The sequence below is a fragment of the Lagopus muta genome, chromosome 1, assembly GCF_023343835.1.
Source record: "Lagopus muta isolate bLagMut1 chromosome 1, bLagMut1 primary, whole genome shotgun sequence".
NCBI classification, from domain to species: domain Eukaryota; kingdom Metazoa; phylum Chordata; class Aves; order Galliformes; family Phasianidae; genus Lagopus; species Lagopus muta.
Genome location: NC_064433.1, coordinates 107,450,372 through 107,470,771, shown reverse-complemented (window position 1 = coordinate 107,470,771; position 20,400 = coordinate 107,450,372). Strand labels below are relative to the sequence as shown.

At 38.6% G+C, this 20,400-nt stretch overlaps 1 protein-coding gene across 5 annotated transcripts in view; it reads left to right on the top strand.

Moving 5' to 3' along the window:
* DSCAM (DS cell adhesion molecule) overlaps window positions 1-20,400 on the top strand; it is a 461,629-nt gene that overhangs the window by 406,061 nt on the left and 35,168 nt on the right. For 4 of the 5 annotated variants that reach the window (XM_048966682.1, XM_048966667.1, XM_048966692.1 and 1 more), the window contains 6 exons: window positions 1,905-2,022; window positions 2,830-2,993; window positions 7,449-7,547; window positions 8,140-8,328; window positions 11,204-11,494; window positions 16,670-16,846. In XM_048966682.1, the coding sequence (XP_048822639.1) occupies window positions 1,905-2,022; window positions 2,830-2,993; window positions 7,449-7,547; window positions 8,140-8,328; window positions 11,204-11,494; window positions 16,670-16,846 (1,038 nt within the window). Of the gene's footprint in view, window positions 1-1,904; window positions 2,023-2,825; window positions 2,994-7,448; window positions 7,548-8,139; window positions 8,329-11,203; window positions 11,495-16,669; window positions 16,847-20,400 lie in introns of those variants that run through there. The other variant, XM_048966701.1, reaches the window with a different exon arrangement.

Here is a 20,400-nt window from a genome sequence, read left to right as displayed (position 1 = left end):
CAACTCTAGCATTTCTGTATATTATGCAGAAGTGACATATTGATGATATATTTAGTTAAATATAGCATGAATAGAACTGACTTAAGAGTCTGTTCACGTTTATGGACTTCAGATAGACTCGTTGCAGTGTACTAATATGTTGCTACAGTAAAGTTTATTTTGCTTAATTTCATAGCTCTTGTAACAAGCCTACCCTCTTAAAGTTCATGAGAAAATTTCATCCTTAAAAAAAATAGCTTTGAATTCTCTAGCCCAAGGGGAACGCATTAAAATAGAATTTTCACTAGGATTTGTTATTTAAAAAGAAATTGAGTGTTCACAATAAATAGAAAGGAAGAAGTACTTCCAGGCACTTCAGTAGAATCTCTGCTTTCTCAGAAAGCAAAGGAGATAACTTTCTATGTGTTGACATGTTGACATGTGTTGAACTCCTTCAGTCTGAAGGTCTTAAGCTAAAAATACACAATTAGCTCCACATTTTTCCATGAGCTCTTCTACAGAACATTTTCTTAGGAGAAGCTACTCTTACTTCTGCATTTGAAGTCAATGTTCTTTCATAGCATAGCCTCTACTGAGATGCCTGACAGACAATATACATAAATGTTAATTTGGGGTTCTCTTTTAAGTCCATTATAAACTTACTAGACTTCAATTTTTGTTTGTTTGTTTGTTTGCTTTTAAAACAACAACAGAGAGTATGGTTGTTGATGTTGTTGTGAAATCATTTCTACACACTTGAATGATTTTTTTAAAGCCATCTGAAGCTTCTCTATGCATTCAATCTGGTATTTTGCAGCAATATATAAGCTGTTCTGCAGTCAGTCACATTCACTTCTCGTAATTCCTATCTGCAAGAATGGTTCCAATTTGTCATTGCAAAAAAGGCTGAGCACTCCTTGCTGGCTCCACTCCCTGACCAAAGTGATGGCAATGAGCCATCTTACCTTTAACTGACCTGGAAAAAAACACCAGTGCAATCTGAATCCTTTCTATAGAATCACATTTATACCACCCCACTGAACAGTGTGATTGCCATGCTCTCCCAGTTTATAGCTGGAAAGTGAAATTATCTGTACTTTTAGTCTCAGATGTTTACCAACACCACCCTGTGCCCAGGCATAGTATGTACTAGACTGTAAGATTACATAAATCACCTCACCTAGGATGGTGTATTGGTGTAAGTACCAATTTGGCCTGGAAACAGCAGAGTGCATTGCTGGAGAGCCTCACAATAGTCCATGATTTATGTAGAGTTAAGAGAAGTATGCTTATAGTAGGTAACCAGAATCACCAAAATAAACCAGGAAAGGTAACAAGAAAATTGAGATCACAAGAACTCCTTAAAAATTACCTGTTTTAAGTGAAAAACAAGTTAAAACAAGTTAAAACAAAGATAATTCCTGAGCCAATGAAAGCACAGATTAGAAATTAAGGACTAATCCCAATAACCTAAACCTGGCTGAAAAACTGAGACTACCTGCGTTTTTATCCTCAAGTGTAGTTTTCTAGTAGTTTAAGTGACATCAAGACTTATTATAACAAAAGTTATGTATTACTCATTTAACTTTTGTAAGATATCTGTCTATTGTGGACACTTTTTCTGGAAGTTTCTGGAGAGAAGTATGTCTTTCATATAATTTTCATCCATAACAATGACAATGGAACACGTAAGGATGATGGTTTTACTCTTTTCACTCTGCCAGGATTCTTTCACTCTTCATCTCTCTGCTAGTTGTTTGTCTTTTTTCTTGTTCTGGGATAGCTGATATGAGTTAAATGGAGTTAGGTTCCTAAAAACTTTGCTTTGGAAGAGATTGGTTTGTTTTCCAGTGTTTAGTTCTGGATATTTGTTTCCCTTCAAAAGCTGTATCTCATTTCAGTCTTTCTCGCTCTCTTGTACTCAGCTCCTGCCAGGATTTTGACGTTCAGTGGCACAGTGACGACTCCCTGGATGAAGGATATTGTCCTCCCTTGCAAAGCTGTTGGAGACCCAGCTCCAACAGTCAAATGGATGAAGGATAGGTAACCAGCAACTAAATGTATAGCTCAAGTAAATCCCATTTCCTTAAAATCCAGATGATGGTGAAGATGGTGATCTTCAATGACTGCATTAGGAAGAAAAAGGGTTATTTGTGGGTACCACATGAGAGCAGCAGAGGAAGAATTTAAAAATTCCATGAACTAGAGCTAATTGCCTGTGGTAATTAGAAAGCTTTAAAAAGGAAGAAAAGTAAATATCCAAAATGTTAAATTGCAGAGACCTTTCTGTCTGAACTTTGGGGCCACAGAATTAATCTGAAAAAGCAAAATGTTTGATGTATTTAAATAACCTTTTGGACTGCAGTCTGTAAGCATGTGTCTTGCATATACCTTGTTTCCCCTTAGTCTGTTTTGATCTGTAGTTTCACAGTCTGATAGAGTCACACATGGAAAAAGACATGGACACTATATATTTTCATCTAAGCACTGTGTAAGCAGTGATAATGTAGTGCTATGAGGCTGTTGATTGATACATGTAATTATTATTTTGTAAGGATAGACTTTGTAGGAAGGAACTTTTATTCTTGCATTTTTATGAAAGAGTTGATAGTTAAGGAGTGATTTCTCAGTTTCACTCAAGCTTGGGCCAGGATATGTGTGTTCTTCAAATGGCAGGTGTTTCCCCGCAAAAAATATTTCTTTACTGTCTTTAATAAAGAGCACCACTTCCCCACCCCCACACTCCATTTTCTTTCTTTCCATTCTTAGCTTCTTAAAAAAAAAAATCCAATTCTGAGTATCTTTGATTGTAACTTCTTTAATGTATGCACTTTGCTTCCTGTGAGGTAGTAACGGGACACCCAGTCTAGTGATGATTGATGGGCGAAGAAGCATCTTTAGCAACGGCAGTTTTGTCATTCGGACTGTGAAAGCAGAAGACTCTGGATACTACAGCTGCGTGGCCAGTAACAACTGGGGATCAGATGAAATAATTTTGAACTTGCAGGTACAAGGTAAGAATTCATGTCAGAATTATTATACAGCTATTAATTGTTATGTGATGGTAGTGCATTGATATGCGTGTTTTGTAATGCTAATACATTAGTATTAATGTGCATTAATAAAAATGTTGTCCTTCCAAATTAATTAATTATATGATATACATATTCTACAATTATGAATTATGTTACATAGTATTTTGCAGATCATTCTGACTCAGCTACCAGCATTTTCTGCTATGGTAGATGTTTTGCTTTGGATGAAACAATTAACACACTTGCAGTTAAATCTGCCTGCAAGCTTCTGTCAGATTGACAATTGAGTGTTTGCATTCAGTTATTTTCTCATTCTTCACAAGAATTGCCTTATGCTTTATTCCTATGAAAAGTACATGTATTCATTTAAATATTGCAAATTTCAGAAAGAGCTGAAGGCCTTTTCTTTAGCTTCTAAGAAGCTATCAACAGAAATTTGCTCTGTACTGATACCTTGGCCAAAAAACTTCATTACTCTTGAGCAGAGTTTTATTGATGGAGAATGTGAGGAACTATTTAAAATGAAATGTCAGCATAAGGTCAACTAGCATGTAATGCCAACTGTTCTATATGCCTGCTGAAATATATATAGTGTAACTATTAAAATATATTAAAGTAGTTCAGTTAGAAGGGACATTCGGAGATTATGTAGTCCAACTACTCTACAGGGCTAACCAAAAATTAAAGCATATTAATGAGGTTATTATTCAATTGCCTCTTGAACACTGACAAGCTTGAGCCATCAGCCTTCTCTCTAGGAAGCCTATTCAGATGTTTGACCACCCTCACAGTACAGAAATTTTTCCTAAAGAATTTTTTCCTAACAGTGTTGGCATGTATAAAAGTAATGACAATACAGGAGTACACATTGACAGTAATATCAAATAGAGCATGTATATTCATATATCAAGAATTCACTGCTAAGGATATTTTTTTCCTCACTTAAACCAAAGCAAAATTTGAAGAAATGCTCAGATGCTTAGTGTGCTTTAATTGGCTGCAATTGTCATACTACAGGTACAACCACTAAGCTGGGAATTTTGGCTATACTGCAGCCAGTTACTCTAGTCTAAGCTTCTAGTGCAGATATGTGGGGAGAAAGATTCTCTCAGCCACAGTGCAACTCTCTGCATAAACATGTCCACTAAGCCATGAAACAAATGCCATAGTATATATTAACTTACCTACAATCCAAGAGAGGCTGAAGATGTTCTTTTGCGATGTTTGAAAGATGACAGGGAATGGAAATGGAAAGCTTAAATTTATATTTCACTAACTATTTTTGAAATTGCATATCCTTGCTTTTATTGAACTGCAGTAACTAAAAGCAAATCAATATTACTTCCCAGAAGGGCAGAACAGAATGGCATTTAATATGTGAGACCACCATCTTTCATAGATAGAGTGAAGCTATGATGAAAGTTTTTACAATAAATCTTCCACAATGTAATGTGTGCAGTCCCTCTCCCTGGAATAAGCCAAGTCAGTCAGAATAATGGAACAAATCCATCTAATGTAGGGAATTTTCCTTTAGAATATGAATTTTCCTTTTTGTTTCCGTCAGCATTATTTAAGCCTGTAAGGGCAGTAAAATGCAACTTCTTTCTAAGCTAGGCAATAGCTGTAAACCAACAGCCTCCAATTGATGTCAGCACTCATTGTTTTGCAATTTTATTACTTGACAAGGCACTGAAGTGAGAGTGTTTCTTGGAGTTTTTCTTTGCTGGTCGAGGTAGAGGCAAAGTAAGGAATGCCCCCTGGGAGCAGACTGCTAGACATGACAGAGGCATCACACATTTGTGACATCCAGTCTGCCTTGCTCATTGGACAGTGGCTGGCAAGCAGGAACCATGGCGGTGAAACTGCCTTGACAAAACCGGTCACCAGCATCAACACCCCTTTCCCACTCTTGCAGTGACAGTGATCGTAAACTTGTTTGGTGTCTCTTCTGTGCTTTCCATCCCAACTAAACCATATCTCGCAGCTCCTCATCCAGACGCCTCTTGAACACTGACAGGGACGGTGACTCCACCACCTCCCTGGGCAGCCATTCCAGTGCCTGACCACTCTCTGAGAGAAAAAGTTTTTCCTCATGTCCAACCTAAACCTCCTCTGATACAACTTGCAGCCATTTGCCCGGGTTCTGTTCGTTGCCTGAGAGAAGAGGCCAAACCCCTCTTCACCAGAACCTCCTTTCAGGAAGTTGTACAGTGCAATGAGGTCTCCCCTGAGCCTCCTCTTCTCCAGACTGAACAATCCCAGCTCCCTCAGCCGGTCCTCATAAGACTTGTGCTCCAGACCCCTCACCAGTTTTGTTGCCCTTCTCTGGACACGCTCCAGGACCTCAATGTCTTTCTTGTAGTGAGGGGCCCAAAACTGAACACAGTACTCGACGTGCGGCCCTCACCAGTGCTGAGTACAGAGGTGGATGATTACCTTTCTGCTCCTGCTGGCCACACTATTTCTAATGCAGGCCAGGATGCTGTTGGCTGTCTTGGCCACCTGGGCACACTGTTGGCTCATGTTCAGCCAAGCATCAACCAACACCCCCAGGTCCCTTTCTTCTTCACACTCATCCAGCCACTCATCCCCAAGCCTACAGTGCTGCATGGAGTTGTTGCGGCCAAAATGCAGGACCCGACACTTGGCCTTGTTGAACCTCATCCCATCACCTCAGCCCAGTGATCCAGCTTATCTAGATCCCTTTGAAGGGCTTTCTACCCTCAGGCAGATCGACAGCACCTCCCAGCTTGGTGTCATCTGCTATCTTACTGAAGGTACACTCAATCCTCTCATCTAGGTCATCAATAAAGGTATTAAACAATACCAACCCCTGGGGGACACCACTTGTAACGGGTCGCTAGCCGGACTTCACTCCATTCACCACTGCCCACTGGGCACAGCACTCTAACCAGTTCCTTACCCAAAAAAGGGTATACCTGTCCAGTCCAGGGACAGCCAGTTTCCCCAGGAGAACACAGTGAGAGACCGTGTCAAAGGCTTTGCTGAAGTCTAGGTAGATTAATATCAACACCTTTCCCTCGTCTACCAGTCTGGTCACCCAGTCATAGAAGGAGATGAGGTTGGTCAAGTACGACCTGTCTTTCATGAACCCATGCTGGCTGGGCCTGATCCCCTGGACACCACGCACGTGCTGTGTGATCTCACCCAAGATGATTTGCTCCATTACTTTCTCTGGTACTGAGGTCAGGCTTACAGGCCTGTAGTTCCCTGGATCCTCCTTACAGTCCTTCTTGTAGATGGGAGTCACATCAGCAAGCCTCCAACCTTCTGGGACCTCTCCAGATAACCAGGAGCACTGATAGATGGCTGAGAGCGGCTCGGCAATCACCCCCACCAGCTCCCTCAGCACCCAAGGGTGTAGGCTGTCCGGTCCTATGGACTTGTGACAGTCCAGATGAAGGAGGATCTCTCTGACTGTCTCCACCTGAATCGCTGTGGGTATATTCTGAGCAGCATCGCAGACTTCCAGGAATACCTAAATGATTCAGGCAGAAGACAAGAGTGAGCTTTCCAGGTTGTAACTGGGACATTAGTAAACACCTTTTACATGACAGATTCATGATAGCTTTATAAGACTGGAAACAAAGCTTGCTTCATTGTTTTCTGTCCTGGAGTGTTGAGCTCTGGAAACCCACCCATTTATCTTGATGGTCAATTGGATAATCAGAGGTCTTTTAGGGTAAGCCTAAACTGTCTAATTTCCCTGATCCAGTCTCTGTCCCAACATACAATTTCACTTCTCCCTAGACTTTGTGCCTTGCTGGGATACAGCATGGCTCTTTATTTGAACTTTCACATTGAGTTCTACTCTGTGCTGAGGATGGAAGGTAATATCTGTCTTACTGCTGCGCCTTGTCAGCATCTGGTTCTGAGAACCACGAGGATCTTAGTTGACACACTGCCACAATGTTTATGAGGAGCAACAGAACTGAAATGTTTCCAGATTTGTTCAGCTTCACATCTACACCTGCAAAAACTCGTTAGGCAATTTTTCTTTTGCCCATAATTGCTTGCAAAGGCAATCATGAATGTGGTACAATTTGTGAGTGGACACCTATTTACTACTGCTAAGAATTCAGCTTCTCCATAAAACAGACATGAGTAATAATGGGGAAAAAAATGGTTGGGTAGTTCGTAGCACTTAAAGGGATGTTTGATAAGCCAGGTAAGTAGGAGAAAATCAAGAGTAAAGAACTGAAAGACAAAACTGTGTAGAATTTTAAATACAAAAAATGAGAACTTGTCTGCTCTGTCTTAACCAAGGATCTCATTTAAACAGACACTTTGACAGAAATCATGTACATTTTTTCTCAACTCAAAACAGTTATTTGATAAATGACTGTCAGATGGGATTAAGATCACATCTAATAACCTGAATCTGTTTTCTGTTTTTCAATATTTCCCATTTAGTTCCACCAGACCAGCCAAGACTTACTGTTTCCAAAACTACATCTTCCTCTATCACTCTTTCCTGGATACCTGGAGACAACGGTGGCAGTTCCATCCGAGGTAATATAATTCAGGTTAATTGTAGCTTCTTCCTAAATTGTCAGATGTTAATAGCATAAGCATAGAATTATGAATGGCCACAAAAACAAACAAACAAGCAACAGCAAAACAAAAAAAGCAACCAATGATCAGTATTGCTGTCATCATTTAATTTGCACTATTGTAGTGATAAAAGCTTTCAGTAAGTAGCAGTTTCTCTTTGTGCTGGTATAATCACAGATTTAATCACTTTCTTCCAGTGTATCCTCATCTGTTATGACAGTTACTCTCTCTGATTTTCCAGACATGTAATCTCTAACCATTCATTTTTGAGGGTCCAGGTTCATCATCTGGTCTTTGACGCTGATTGAAGGGTATTTAGAAATGTCTATCCTTTTCTTTTCCCTTTGAAGCTATCATAAAAATGGTATTTAAGTAGTTATAAGAGTAGGCAGTATGTATATTGCTTGATGTCTCTTAGGGAAGAACTGTATGTCTTCCTGTGCTCAGGAGTTTTCTAGTTTTATGAGGTCTTTAAAATGACTTGTCGTATTTCCTGTGGAATTTGTGATTCGTGTCTGGCTTATCATTGCTATTTGTGCTTTGCCTGTAGGCTATATTTTGCAGTATTCGGAAGATAACAGTGAGCAATGGGGCAGTTTTCCCATTAGTCCTAGTGAGAGGTCCTACCGCTTAGAAACATTGAAATGTGGCACTTGGTACAAGTTTACTTTAACTGCACAGAATGGAGTGGGACCAGGACGCATCAGCGAGATCATTGAGGCCAAAACACTTGGAAAAGGTATGTTGATTTGCATCCCATTTGCTTACCTAAAGCTCCTGCCTCCTGCTATAGATCTTGGTTTGATTAGATGACAGGTTTGAATTTTTAAATATTGGCTTTGGAAACATTTCCACTGTGTCCATGTTTTGATAGAGCAGGCTGTCACTGCGGAACTTGAATTGCGTATTAGCTGGTCTTCTTTCCTTGTATCATAAATAATTTTGTTCTAAAATGGATTGCTAGATATTTGGGAAGCCAATGTCTCTCTTATCACAGGCTATAGCAATTCCAACTACTATTTCCAAGAGGAACTTTTTTACACTACTTCAAGAGTTTATTTGTCTGAGTGCTGAAGGAAGATGGGAGGTACATTTATGAGGTGTATATTGAGGCAATCTCATTTCTTCTCCAAGCTGGTATTACAAGAGTCATCCAGTTGAACAGAATAAGCGTAAAAAATACAGAAGTTTGCATAAAATACTGTAAGGCTAAATAGCCAAAATGTATGGAGTAACTCAGTAACTTAAGTAACTTAAGTAACTCAGAAGTGGGTGTCATGGTCATTGTTGCTGAGGGTAGTTCCGCATGAATGTGCATCACATTATGAACAGATTTGGCAACAGACTCAGTTAGAGCTGTGCTGTTTCACAGAGTGGAGTAGCTTTGCACATTGCCCTAAAGATCAGCTCATCTTGCATCTCTTCACATCAGTTGTAAGAAATATTCTGATGTGGTTTACCATGAAAGGTGTGTCTATGCTCTATACTATTCATCATCTCACCTGTGCAGTTGCAGATCTCCAAAGTGTCACAGCAAGGTGAAATTTTTCTCAACACCCCCTGGCGTAAGGAAGAGCAAATATACGGCAAATGTAGTTGGTGTGATTTGCTGAATCTCAGAAGAGACAGCAGATCAATTCTGTACATGCTGAGATTATCATTAGTCAGGGAGAATGATCCACTGACACATAGAGAAGTAGTTTGATGTTCCAGATTTTTTTTTACCTGAAATGTAAGAGTAAGGGGAGGTTTATGTTTCAGGTTACAATAGTTCATAAAGAACCAAATTTCTCAGCCTTTTGATTTTTTCTGGGCTTAGATATAAATACCCATGTTACATCTAGAGATTAAATGGAGTATTATGATTTCGAATGTTGAAATTATCATTATACATGTGATTGCTGTAGAAGCAGCTCTAAACTAAACTATTAACAGAACCAAATAAAATAGTTCATATTACACAGCAGTTGATTCTTGTAGAAATTATGAATAAGTATACATTTTGATACAGCTCATCAAGGCACAGCAGTAGCCTCATTCGCAGAATCATATTATATCATGGGCAATGTTGGTATCCACACAGTCAGGCTGCCCAGGATGCCATCCAAGCTGACCTTGAACTCCTTCAGAGATGGGGCATCCACAGCTTCTCTGGGCAGCCTGTGCCAGCACCTCCCATCCTCTTGGTAAAAAATTTCTTCCTGATCTATTTAACATAAATCTTTTTTAGTTTAAAGCCATTCCCCCTTGTCATATCACTGTCAGACCATGTTCAAAGTTGTTCCCAGCAGTGTGCTGTTGTGCTGGGGGCCCCAGGCCTGGATGCAGTAGTCTGGATAGGGCCTCATGAGGGCAGAGAAGAGGTGACAGTCACCTCTCCCTGCTGGACACTGCTCTTTTGATGCAGCCCAGAATACAGTTGGCATTCTGGGCTGCAAGCACACATTGCTGGCTCATGTCCGGCTTCTCATCCACCGGGACCCCCAGGTCATTCTCTGCAGGGCTGCTTTCAAGGAGTTCTCCCAGTCTGTATGCGTTTCTGGGATTGCCTTGACCCAAGTGCAACACCTTGCACATGACCTTTTTTAAACCTCATTAGATTCTCAAGTGCCCACTATTTGAGCTGTCCAGGTCCCTCTGGATAGCATCTCTTCCTTCTACTGTGTCAACTGCATCACTGAGCTTAGTGTCATCAGCAAACTTGTTCAGGGTGCACTCAATCCCAGTGTCTGTGTTGTTAATGAAGATGATGAAGAGCAACGGTCCCAAGATGAACCCCTGGGAGACAGCACTCATAACCAGCCTCCACTTGCACGTAGAGTTGTTGACAACAACCCTCAGACTATGCCCATTCAACCAATTATTTATTTACCTAATAGACCAGCCTTGTGCTTCTACTATATAGAATAAAATATAATATTATCATTTTCATTACATTAATTGTAATATCCAATGGTAATTTTTTTTTTCTGCTAAGCAGTTAGCAGAATAATACTTCGACATACTTTACAATTTTGAATAAATAAATTTTAAATAAATAACATTTGTCGGTGATTTGTCTTGTCCACCTACTGTTATTATATTCGTTCAAAGGTGCCACTTTTACTGTCTGTATAACTTTCTTGCATAGAATTGACTAAGAACTTTATATAGCAACTGAAAGTAAGGTTTTTTCCCGAAGCAAGAACAGTAAGTAGAAATGACAATCCTCTTCTGAATGGAAATATCTTAAATTGTAAATGCAAAACTAAAAGTGTATATTATTTTCAAATACATGTGCAAAGTCAACATATCAATATTTTAAAAAATATGTATTTACTTCTATATTCTCAAAATGGACATTTTCTGCAAATGAAAACCTGCGTAATTTCCCAGAATCTACCCAATTCCCTTCCTCTTCTGTAATGCAGTGAGCAGAGGTATTTAATGAGAAGTTTTTGCCCTCGTTTTATGAGTTGACTTTTGCCAATCTGTGCAAACAGGAGGAGAATGTATAGATATTGAGTTTAAGATGAAGTTAGGGCTTTCCCAGAAATTATTCTCTTAATATTACGTTTTTGAGAGCCCTGTAACTGTAATACTTAAGTGTTTCGTTTGAAATATGTCACTACCAGAGCCACAGTTTTCAAAGGAACAAGAGCTCTTTGCTAGCATCAACACCACGCGAGTGAGGCTGAACCTGATTGGTTGGAATGATGGTGGCTGCCCCATCACTTCTTTCACCCTGGAGTACCGGCCCTTTGGGACAACAGTCTGGACAACTGCTCAGCGAACATCTCTGTCAAAGTCCTACATACTATATGACCTCCAGGAGGCAACTTGGTATGAATTGCAAATGAGGGTTTGCAACAGCGCTGGCTGTGCAGAGAAACAAGCCAAATTTGCAACGCTCAATTATGATGGCAGTAAGTATATCTTTTTAGTAACATGTCTGAGGCATTGTTTTTATTCTAACTTCTTATGTGATGTTTTTCCTTATGTCTTCCTGTCTGCTAATCCTTTTTAAATCTGGTTAGCCATGCTGACAGAGGAGTGACAGTCTCAAAGATGTAAAATGCCTATAGATTTCATGACAATAGGCTGACAGACAGAAAAGAGGGATTGTTTATTTGTCCTTGCTGAGAAAATGTTCCAGTACCAAAGTCAGTTGACTATGAGACACGTCACCATAAGACTGCAGGTGTCAGTAGTTCCAGTGCTCACAGAGGCATGTATTTCATGCATCTGTTCCATGAAGTTTTTTTTTTTTCCCATACAGTTAGTTCCTACAGTCATTCACTATGGTGACCAGCTGCATTGCTATTCCATACAGTATCCTTGTGACACAACTCAAAACCCATTATGTGACACAACGGTGTGGCTAACTAGCTTGTCTTCCAGAAAAGCTTCCAGACAGCATTCTCCAAGGGCAAAGCAATGGCGATGCTATTATTCCTATTTACAGACAAGGGGGAGTGAAGCTAATGGCTGTGGCAGATGGCTCTGTCATGCCCAGCAATCGGGCACAGGGAATGAAGGAACTGTTGCATCCTGCCTTTCTGCCAGGGGTTACTGCCTGCTCCTGCAAAGCCAGAATGAGAAAGTGAGAGTAAATACTCCAATTTGTCAGTCACTCCAGCTCATATCGTGGCATATTTATTGGAAATGATGGTGGCACATGTGTGCTTCTGCTGACTCTATAGTAAGGAATGGCCATATTTCTGGCAAAAAGGCTGTACAGATGGCTCCAGATGGCAATCTTTTGAATTACTTTAGTGTGAACTGCCAGAGCTTTTCTGGAATGTCCAACATTGCTATGTTGCCAGGGATATTGTGCTGCACTGTGCAGTCACTTGGCTACATCAGTACTGTTAAATTAAACAGGGCTAGTGAGCAAGTTCAAACAAGAGCTGGTAGCTGTCCAGCTACAGCACCCCAATTCTAACCATTCATAAATCTGTAGTATTAACCTGTCTCCAGTCACAGTTCTGGCCCACACTGAGCAGCACTGTCTGGGTCAATAACCTGGTACGGCTCTGGGAAGAACAGGCAATTCCCAGACAGAAGCAGCACATGAGATGAAGGAAATGTCATATCTTGCTTTTCTGCCTGGGTTACTGCTCACCTCTGTAAAAGCCAGAAAAAAAGGGCAGAAGCAAACACATCCATTTGCCAGTCACTCCACCTCTGGCTGTGAATCAAGCAGGGCTTAAATCTCTGCATCTTACACATGCTATAATGCTACCACAGCCATTGCAGCAGCAACAGGGTCCTCACAATATTTTAAAGAATAATTTTGTCTCAGCACTGAAGGCCTGCAAGTAACTAAGGTTCAAGTACTTCTTGTATAAATGCTGATAGATCTTGCCAGGTAGACCTAGGAGCTGTTTTATTATGTGATAATGATGTTGCCAATAATAACTCATTCAAATATTATGGGCTAACTTCTTTCATTTTACTAAGCTTACCCTCTGTCCTTTCCAGTATTTTTATACCAGTGACATCTAATCATTTATTTTCTACAATAATTGTCACATATACATGTCTTGGGCAGTCTTAATCCGTAACTTAGAATGGAATAATCTGCAAATGCAGGTCTGGAATATTAAGCTTTTACTGAAAGCACTGAAATCAAACTTTCCTGAAAGTGTATTGATCTAAAAAGTGCATTGATCTGTTTTTTCCTTAGGTGATGACACAAAATTTGGTTTCACATATTGTGATCTACGTGGCATTTAATCTTGAGTTACTGTATGGCATCCTTAAAAGTGAGAAAATGAAACAATAAAAATGGTTGCAGCATTAAGTTCCCTGGGCCACTGCTTTTTGTCAGCTTGAAAATCTCTTATTTACGGCATCAGTGGTTTTGTTTGTCAAGCATGACTTGTCAAGACTATATTGTTCCATAGAGAGGCAGTATGATCTCAAATAATGACCACAAAGTTGAGAGGAGAAAACATGAGTGGAAAAGCAAATTCCAGTTTCCAAGTGTTCCAAATTTGTTAGGTTTGATACAGAACTGAAATGATAAGTTCATCCATAATTACCATATTATTATGTGTATTCCCACATAAAGAATTTTATGGAAGAGCTATTTCAGTGCTTCTAAAATAAAAGATATCTCTACAGAGTCCCAGCTTCCTATTCATTCATTCTTGATACACTGTGTAGGCTTAAAGGAGCTTCAAAGCTGGAAAATAGTGTCCGATTAGAAATAAACATTTTCTGCAAGTAATTCCTGCAGAATCTTTGCTTTCATAGAGTGAATTTTTCTTTCCTGAAAACCACAAGTGGAAACCTTTTGGCCAACACTTACTTTGAGTGCCAACCTTACTTCTACCACTGATTTCTCTTGTGATGTGAGCTTAGCCCCTTCCATCTTCTAGGGGTTGCTGCCCTTAAGGTAAAGCACATAGAAGAATAGGTCTTTGAAGATTAGATAATGCTCCTGTGGTTGCTTGAGGGTACAAAATGCTAAGAACAAGTCGGGAACATTAGCAGTCTTAGGTAAAACCTTCACAAACTTTGTAGAAATCCTTGAGTTACATCCTCTTTCAGTCAATCTGTTTGAACTGCAGTAGCTGGCTATTATCTGCACTAGAGCTCCTGAGAAATATCATGGCTATGTATTGTTAACCTGAAATCTCTTCCTGGAGAACTGGGTCAAAAGGTTAATGACAGATCTATGTGCAGATCTTTGCTTTCTGTTCATAGATATTTCAGCTAACCACTTTCAGCTTGCAGAATATTGTGACCTCCTTGCCCTTTGTTTTTCAGAACATTTGCACTGAACACTTAAGGAGATATTTTTAGCACTCTGCAACTGTAGTATATGGCACTGCAAAGCAGCTTCCTGACTCAGAGATCAGCTACTCAGTAGCCTGACATTAAATCAGATCAGCTTGGTAGCTGCTCTAAGCTATGCTAATTGATTCTCACTCACCAGGGGACTTCCTAGTGTGAAGAACAGTCAGGACACTGGAAAACTCATGACAGATCTAAAGTCACATGAAGCAGTGGGAGCAAATTGGGTCAGAAACATTCATATTTCAACTCCTATGAAGCACCAGTTGGGCAGACTAACAAAGGCTGATGATTAATTGACCTGAAATTAAAAATAAATGCATAAATGAATGAATGAATAAACAAATAAATAATCCCAATTTGTTTGAGACTTTTTTTTCTGGGAAAATCTTTCATTTTTCTACTCTTACCATAAAGTAGGAGGACAGACAACAAATATCGAAATGGTGCTTTCTATGTGGATGGTAGTTTTAGGTTATGGTAATTCTTAATTCAGTTGCTGTTCATCTGCACATGAATAATGTGAAGGATACATAAACTTGAAGTTTTTTCTTTCAATTAAGTTGTAAGTAGTGGTCTAAGGTTTACTTAGAAGATGTATGCAAAATGATATTCACTTGCCTAAATACTTAAGGTTTAGCTGAAATTGAAGCCACTTGATTGAATCAAAGTGTTAGGAAGATCAAGACACAATTTTAGGTAATACTGAACCCAGCAGTCCTTAGCCAACTGTCTGTGTGACTATAATTCAGTACAATTTGGCCCTTTAATATTCAAGGAGATTTAGGGAAAGTTATTGCTTTTCATTCAGGAGTTCATTGTTCTTTCATTTCTCCATCTAATCCCTTTCTTTGCTTTTAGAGTAGTGCCAAAATGGTTTCTCAGTTAAGAAGAAAAAATCCTACTGTTTATTCCAAACCATGGAAAATTAGAAAAATATTCAAATTGTAACTGTAAGAAAATGTTTTCTTTGGAAGTACCTGATATGGATGGTTGTAGCTTTTCTGTTTATCTCCATCCCTTGAGGGAACTACTCTTCTCACTATATGCAACTCAAACAGTTCTTCTTTAAAAGAAAAAAAAAACAAACAAAAACAAAACAAAAAAAAAAAAAAAAAAAAAACCAAAAACATGCAAAAGAATTCATATTTCCATTGTACTGCTTTGTTTCCTCCCCTTCCCTCCCCTCCCCTCTCCTTTCCTCTCCTCTCCTCTCCTCTCCTTTTCCTACTGTATGGTCCATAATGGGATGTAGCTATGCCACACAGTACAGCAATTAAAATGTAAAAAAGGATGTGTCTGTTTTTCTATCTCATCTTCCTATCCTTTTAGGAAGCGAGTAGCCAATTTTATGTTTCACTAGCTGGTTAAAATTTAATAGCTTCCATCGACAGTCATCACAGTTCACAATACTTGTGTATTTCTATCCATTTCAAAGAAATCTGCATTTTATAGCCTCATTTGTAGTTGCATGCAGCAGTTTAGTACTAATCAGGAAATGGGCAAGAAGCCTTCCATAACTAAACAGCCTTCCAAAGAAAGTGCTGTATTCTTCTCACGTCCTTTAGAAATAAAGGAAAAAATAGGAAAGTTCAGGTATTACGTATCACTAGGAAGCCAGGTATATTCAAAATGCAAATATGTCCCAAAATGAAAAAGTGAGCTGCCTGCCAATGGAAGTACTTTGTAGATTCATTTCCCTCATTTCAATCTCAAAATTTGCATATTCCTATCCAGTTTTGGTCTTCTGTTTTATTGATGAATGTAACATCAGACACTCTGTAATGAATTAGCATCAGATTGCCCATCTGAATCTAAGATCAGTAGTGCTGCTGAAACCCTAAGATGTGATGATATCTGGGTAGAGGATTCATGTGATGTCTTTAGCACAAATTGTGTGTTGTCATACATGTCCCTTACAAAGAAAAGCCAAGCAGAGAGCATAAATCTCTTACAGCAATGCTATTTTTCTGTTCTAACAAGTAATATAGGCAGGTACCGATTCTGAGATCTCTTACAACTTTGTAGTGATATAACGTTACTTAAAAATTGATTGCAACATTGTCTGTGCAACAAACATGGGCTTCTGATAATCAATCTGCAGTCAATGGCGCACACACCTGCAAGACCGATTATGCATGCATGACCACTACACATACAAGCATTAGCATCCGTCTTGCATATGATAAGTCCTTAATGTTTTGCATGTGGTGAAAGCATATAGCATGCTATATATCCTGAGAACTCAATATTTTGTCTTCATTAATAAGCATCTAATGTCATGACACTGTTTCCAGGTACAATCCCTCCACTTATTAAGTCAGTTGTGCAAAGTGAGGAGGGACTGGCAACCAACGAAGGGCTAAAGATGCTGGTGACCATTTCCTGTATCTTGGTTGGGGTCTTACTGCTTTTTGTGATGCTGCTGATTGTGCGGAGAAGGAGGAGGGAGCAGAGGCTTAAGAGGCTGCGAGGTAAGATGAGCACTGTGTCACTTTCTTCCTATGTGTGCATACTCACCAAACATGAAAGTACAGGTGGCACTGCATGTTACCAAATGGTATCCCCAATGAGCAGTATTTTCCTGTAATATGTAGCAGGTAAAGCATATTTTTTTTAATATATATTCATATATATATTATATCCATATTATATATATATCCATCTATTTTTCTATATTCCATATATTTTTTTAATATATTTTCCATCATTTTCATTTTATAGTCTGGTTGGAAAAAAAAAAGACTCCTGTGTCCATTGGTATTATTTTGCATGAAGGAAGGGAAAGTAGTTCTCACAGCTGATCTTCCCTTCCCTTCCCTTCCCTTCCCTTCCCTTCCCTTCCCTTCCCTTCCCTTCCCTTCCCTTCCCTTCCCTTCCCTTCCCTTCCCTTCCCTTCCCTTCCCTTCCCTTCCCTTCCCTTCCCTTCCCTTCCCTTCCCTTCCCTTCCCTTCCCTTCCCTTCCCTTCCCTTCCCTTCCCTTCCCTTCCCTTCCCTTCCCTTCCCTTCCCTTCCCTTCCCTTCCCTTCCCTTCCCTCCCCTCCCCTCCCCTCCCCTCCCCTCCCCTCCCCTCCCCTCCCCTCCCCTCCCCTCCCCTCCTCCCTCTTTTCCCTTTGAGTGCTCTAAATAAACTAAAATCATATTTTTGAAGTGTAAAATCAGGTGTTCTGAAGATGAAGGGATTTCAGATTTATACCAGATAGTATCAGTGATTCCAGAATTACAGAATTAAAGTAGGGTAGAAAGCACATCCCTATTCTATTATATTATCCTGTATTTTTCTCTATGATGTATTATACTAAAACTATTACAACTTTTTAATCTTCATTGACCTGTCATTGTCACTGACATGTTATTTTCTCTAATCTTTATTCAAAATCATGTTTCTCATGTAAATAAGCCTTAGATCTGTAATTCACTCCTCTGTGTTGATCTTCTAGTAAATGCTGCCAGTTGAGCCCAGTGAGGTGTTAGGAGCTTGTACTCTGCCACTTCTGTTTTCGGTCATCTCAGTTTTGCAGTAGCACATGATAGTAAACATTACACTGAAAATATCTGGAAAAAAAGCCACCCAAATCACAAACTGAATAAATAGCAACATCATTAATCATCCACGAACATAATTCTGAGAGTTTCCAAGAACTACCAAAATGCTTAATTATTCATATTTTAACCAAAATATGCTTATGATATTAAAACCAGAGTCCATCCTGGGTATTCCTTCTCACCTTAGCATCTGTTCTTCTCTCTTTTGGGTCTCATTTGTCTCTTGTAATAGTATTTTGGATATTTTTGCAACAAGGACAGAGACACAGAGCCCCCTAGGCATGGATAAATTCGTAGATCAAAGAGGACAACTAGCCTTATAGTTCAGATACTGCTCTGGAAATTAGGGCATTTTGATTCTTTAGCTTGTTGTATAATAACTTTCTCATTTGAAATCTTTTAAGTCATTTACCTCTGAGCAATACTTTTTTCATTAAGTAAGTGGTGGGGTAGCGGTGATGAAAATGCTATTATCTTATCTTCTCAGAAACATTGTGTAATTCCATCCAGTAATGAGCAGGATATTTTGAGCAATTTGGCTCCAGGAAATCATGGTTCTGCACATGTACTTTTTTCTTAAATTCTTGAGTTACAGTCCCTTAAGGAAGGCTGATGATCACTGGCCAGTATGGCTTTGCATAACTTATCTGAATGATTTCCTTTCTGAATATAGGAATTTAGAAAAATAAGTTCTGTTAAACATAGGCAGTAACAAAAAAATCCTTGCTACTTTTGAGAGTCATCGGTAATTAATTACCATTTCTGTAAAGCTACATCTCACTTCTTATCTGAATTTTTCAAGCTATGGCTCAAAATTGCAACCATTTCATTCCATTATACTTCTGTCTGTCAGATAGGGACAGAAGTTCTTTTGTGTCACATTTTAGATCTTTAGTGATATTCTTTTTATACAGTAGTGATCAAGTGATTTCTTAATATTTTCAATGGAAAGCTAAACAGATGTTGAATTTTTCTCTGTAACTATCCCATCATGTATTCATTTTGTGGATTTTCCCTGGTTCTGCTGTAATCTCCTAGTAATTTTCCTCTTCTGTATATGCTAGAAATGAACTTAGTATTTCAGAAACAGACAATCAGCACCAGATAAGGAGGAAGAGTCTTCTTTTACCTTATGTTCATCTCTACGTTTAACTTCTGATCCATTAAGATCATCCTTCAGTTCTTTAATTACAGTACAAAAGGATAACATTCCCCATTGTATAGCTAAGGCTTGTATTTTTGATATATATCACCACATACTAATATAGCTAAGTCACTAACCTACCTGATGGTCTAGATTGGTGACTTGTTATTTTCATTGTATTCTAGCTAACTTGTTTGTGTCATTTTTTAACATTTATCAGACATTATCTTATTTGCTTCCAGACTGAGGAAAGTACCAACAGTGTAATATCCTATGATATATGAGAAAAATATACACTCTGCTTAAAATTATATTTTGATATTTATCAAACTGTGTGTTGGAAATCATATACGATGGGTAATTTTTTGCATTATGCATTCTTAGTAAAATCACAGAATCATAAAATACTTTGAGGTACCAAAACTTTAATATGCAGAAAAATAAATATAATATTTAGAAGTTATCTAATCCCATTTCAGCGGGAGTATTTTCAATATTATTAAATGTTGAGAATTTTATTATCATAAAAATACAGTCTTATCTTGACATGCTATATTCATTGGTCTTAATTATTCAGACTACTTTCATTGATTCCAACAAGCTTCATATCAATTTTTTCCATCAGTTTATCCACTCCTAAGATCAGATTGATAATAATTGTTTGTTGGGTTTTGTTTGTTTGTTTTTTGTTGTTGTTGTTGTTTTGAAGAATGACTTATTATTAACCATATTTTGCTCTTCTGGAGAATATTTCATGTTCTAAAAGTCCTAATCACAATCAAGATTGCTGTTTCAGAGAACCCCTTATTAGGTTATCTAAAAGCTCTTGTTTGTGTGTTTTCCTGACCTCCTAGCTATTAAAAAAAAAGTTTTACTATAGTAGTTCTCATGTTCAACTTCCTTCTGAATTGGTTTTCAAATGGAAAATATCTTGTTATTATCACTCCATATGAAACACCCGGTGGTGTTTCTTGAGGCACAGGACTAATTTTTCCTAAATCATGATATTAAATCCATCAGTTGCTTTCCTTCAGTCTACATCAGAAATAACAATTTAAACCATGGGTTTTTATAAAAGATATTATACAAGTTACAAATGTAATTCTTGCAATTGTAGCTCTGAGAGATGTGTTTTCTTTGAATGTGCTTGACAGAAGGAGCGGGAATTGCAGATTTATTTTCTGTACATTCTTCATTCAGACTTGCAGATCTGTTCTTTCAGCCGAGGGTCATGGTTTCAGTTTCTGTGGAGTAAATGTAGCACAAGAGCAGTAGTCTTTTCATTTTTAATCTTTTTGTTTCTTGTTTTAGCACACTGGAACAATTAAATCTTTGTCC